Source organism: Aplysia californica, unplaced genomic scaffold (genome assembly GCF_000002075.1).
Source record: "Aplysia californica isolate F4 #8 unplaced genomic scaffold, AplCal3.0 scaffold00508, whole genome shotgun sequence".
Lineage (NCBI taxonomy): Eukaryota > Metazoa > Mollusca > Gastropoda > Aplysiida > Aplysiidae > Aplysia > Aplysia californica.
Window position 1 is genome coordinate 95,432 of NW_004797778.1, and position 1,132 is coordinate 96,563.

General features: G+C 36.9%; 1 protein-coding gene across 1 annotated transcript in view; it reads right to left on the minus strand.

Moving 5' to 3' along the window:
* LOC101854742 overlaps nt 1-1,132 on the minus strand; it is a 24,661-nt gene that overhangs the window by 2,276 nt on the left and 21,253 nt on the right. The window contains exon 3 of the mRNA XM_005106036.3: nt 538-805. Within this exon, the coding sequence (XP_005106093.1) occupies nt 538-616 (79 nt within the window). The 5' untranslated portion in view covers nt 617-805. The remainder of the gene's footprint in view (nt 1-537; nt 806-1,132) is intronic.

Sequence of the window (1,132 nt, forward strand, 5' to 3'; positions counted from 1 at the left end):
TTCTGTCTGTCTGTCTGTCTGTCTGTCTGTCTGTCTGTCTGTCTGTCTGTCGGTATTTCTGTCTGTCTGTCCATCTATCTATCCATCTATTTACCTAACTAGTTGGATACCCTGTACTTGGTCATAACAAAAAGCTACAGTGATAACTTCCCATTTCCAGAGAGTAAGGAACTGAAAATATCCAAAGTCCCAAAAATAAAGGAGGAAAGCAAAACAAAAGAAACGATTTATAATATAAGATAATGAACGAGGAATCTGTCATAACTAATTGCTAGCGCAGAATTACAAAGTTCTGTCTGCTCAGTACGTAGTTTTGAGACATTTTACGTCAAAGATTTCAAGTTCCACAACATGTCAAGCTTTTTCGAATGCAATTCTTGAAATATCTTGATAACCACTCCAAATAATCTTACGATTTTGATAAAGCAGCTGAAAGAACATTTGGTTTCTGACCGCATGGTGTTAGTAACGCAAAACGGCCAAAAATGTAAGACAGAACTTTGTATTATTCTAAGGTAGCGTTATGGCAATACTTACTGTATGTAATGACGTCACTGCCAGCAGTGATGACGACAATGTGCAAGAGAAAAGCACACAACACAATACGGGATTCCATTTTGGTTTGGTTTTGTTGTTTGATTTTTGTCTCAAGTGGGGGGTCTTCCTTCTATATGAGTCCTTGCAGATCAGTTCTTAGATATGTTTTTTCTTGGAAGAGTCTATTTGAGTCACTTCTTTCGTCTTTCTATTTTGGTTACAGCTTCTGTGCGTCTTTAGATCTCCAGCCACAGTTTGTACCTTTGACCTGAAGAAGGAAAAAGAATAATATTATTATTTTAAGAAATAAGAGAATGAGATTAATGAATAGAGTTTCTGAATAATAAGCAAAACTTGGCGCCTGCCAGCGCTGTGATAAAGTGTTAACGTTTTCACAACAACAATTTATTCTCCTTCTGTATATCATTTATCCTGTCTGCTTTATAAAGGCATTCTCTTGTGAAGATAACGCCTTGATGCTTGGGCATTGCAAATATTTTACGGCTCTGTCAACTCAATTCAGGTCATATTTGAGACAGGGTTCTTCAACAGGCAGGAAGTGTTGTCATTAAAATGTAGAAGAAAACGCAAGATG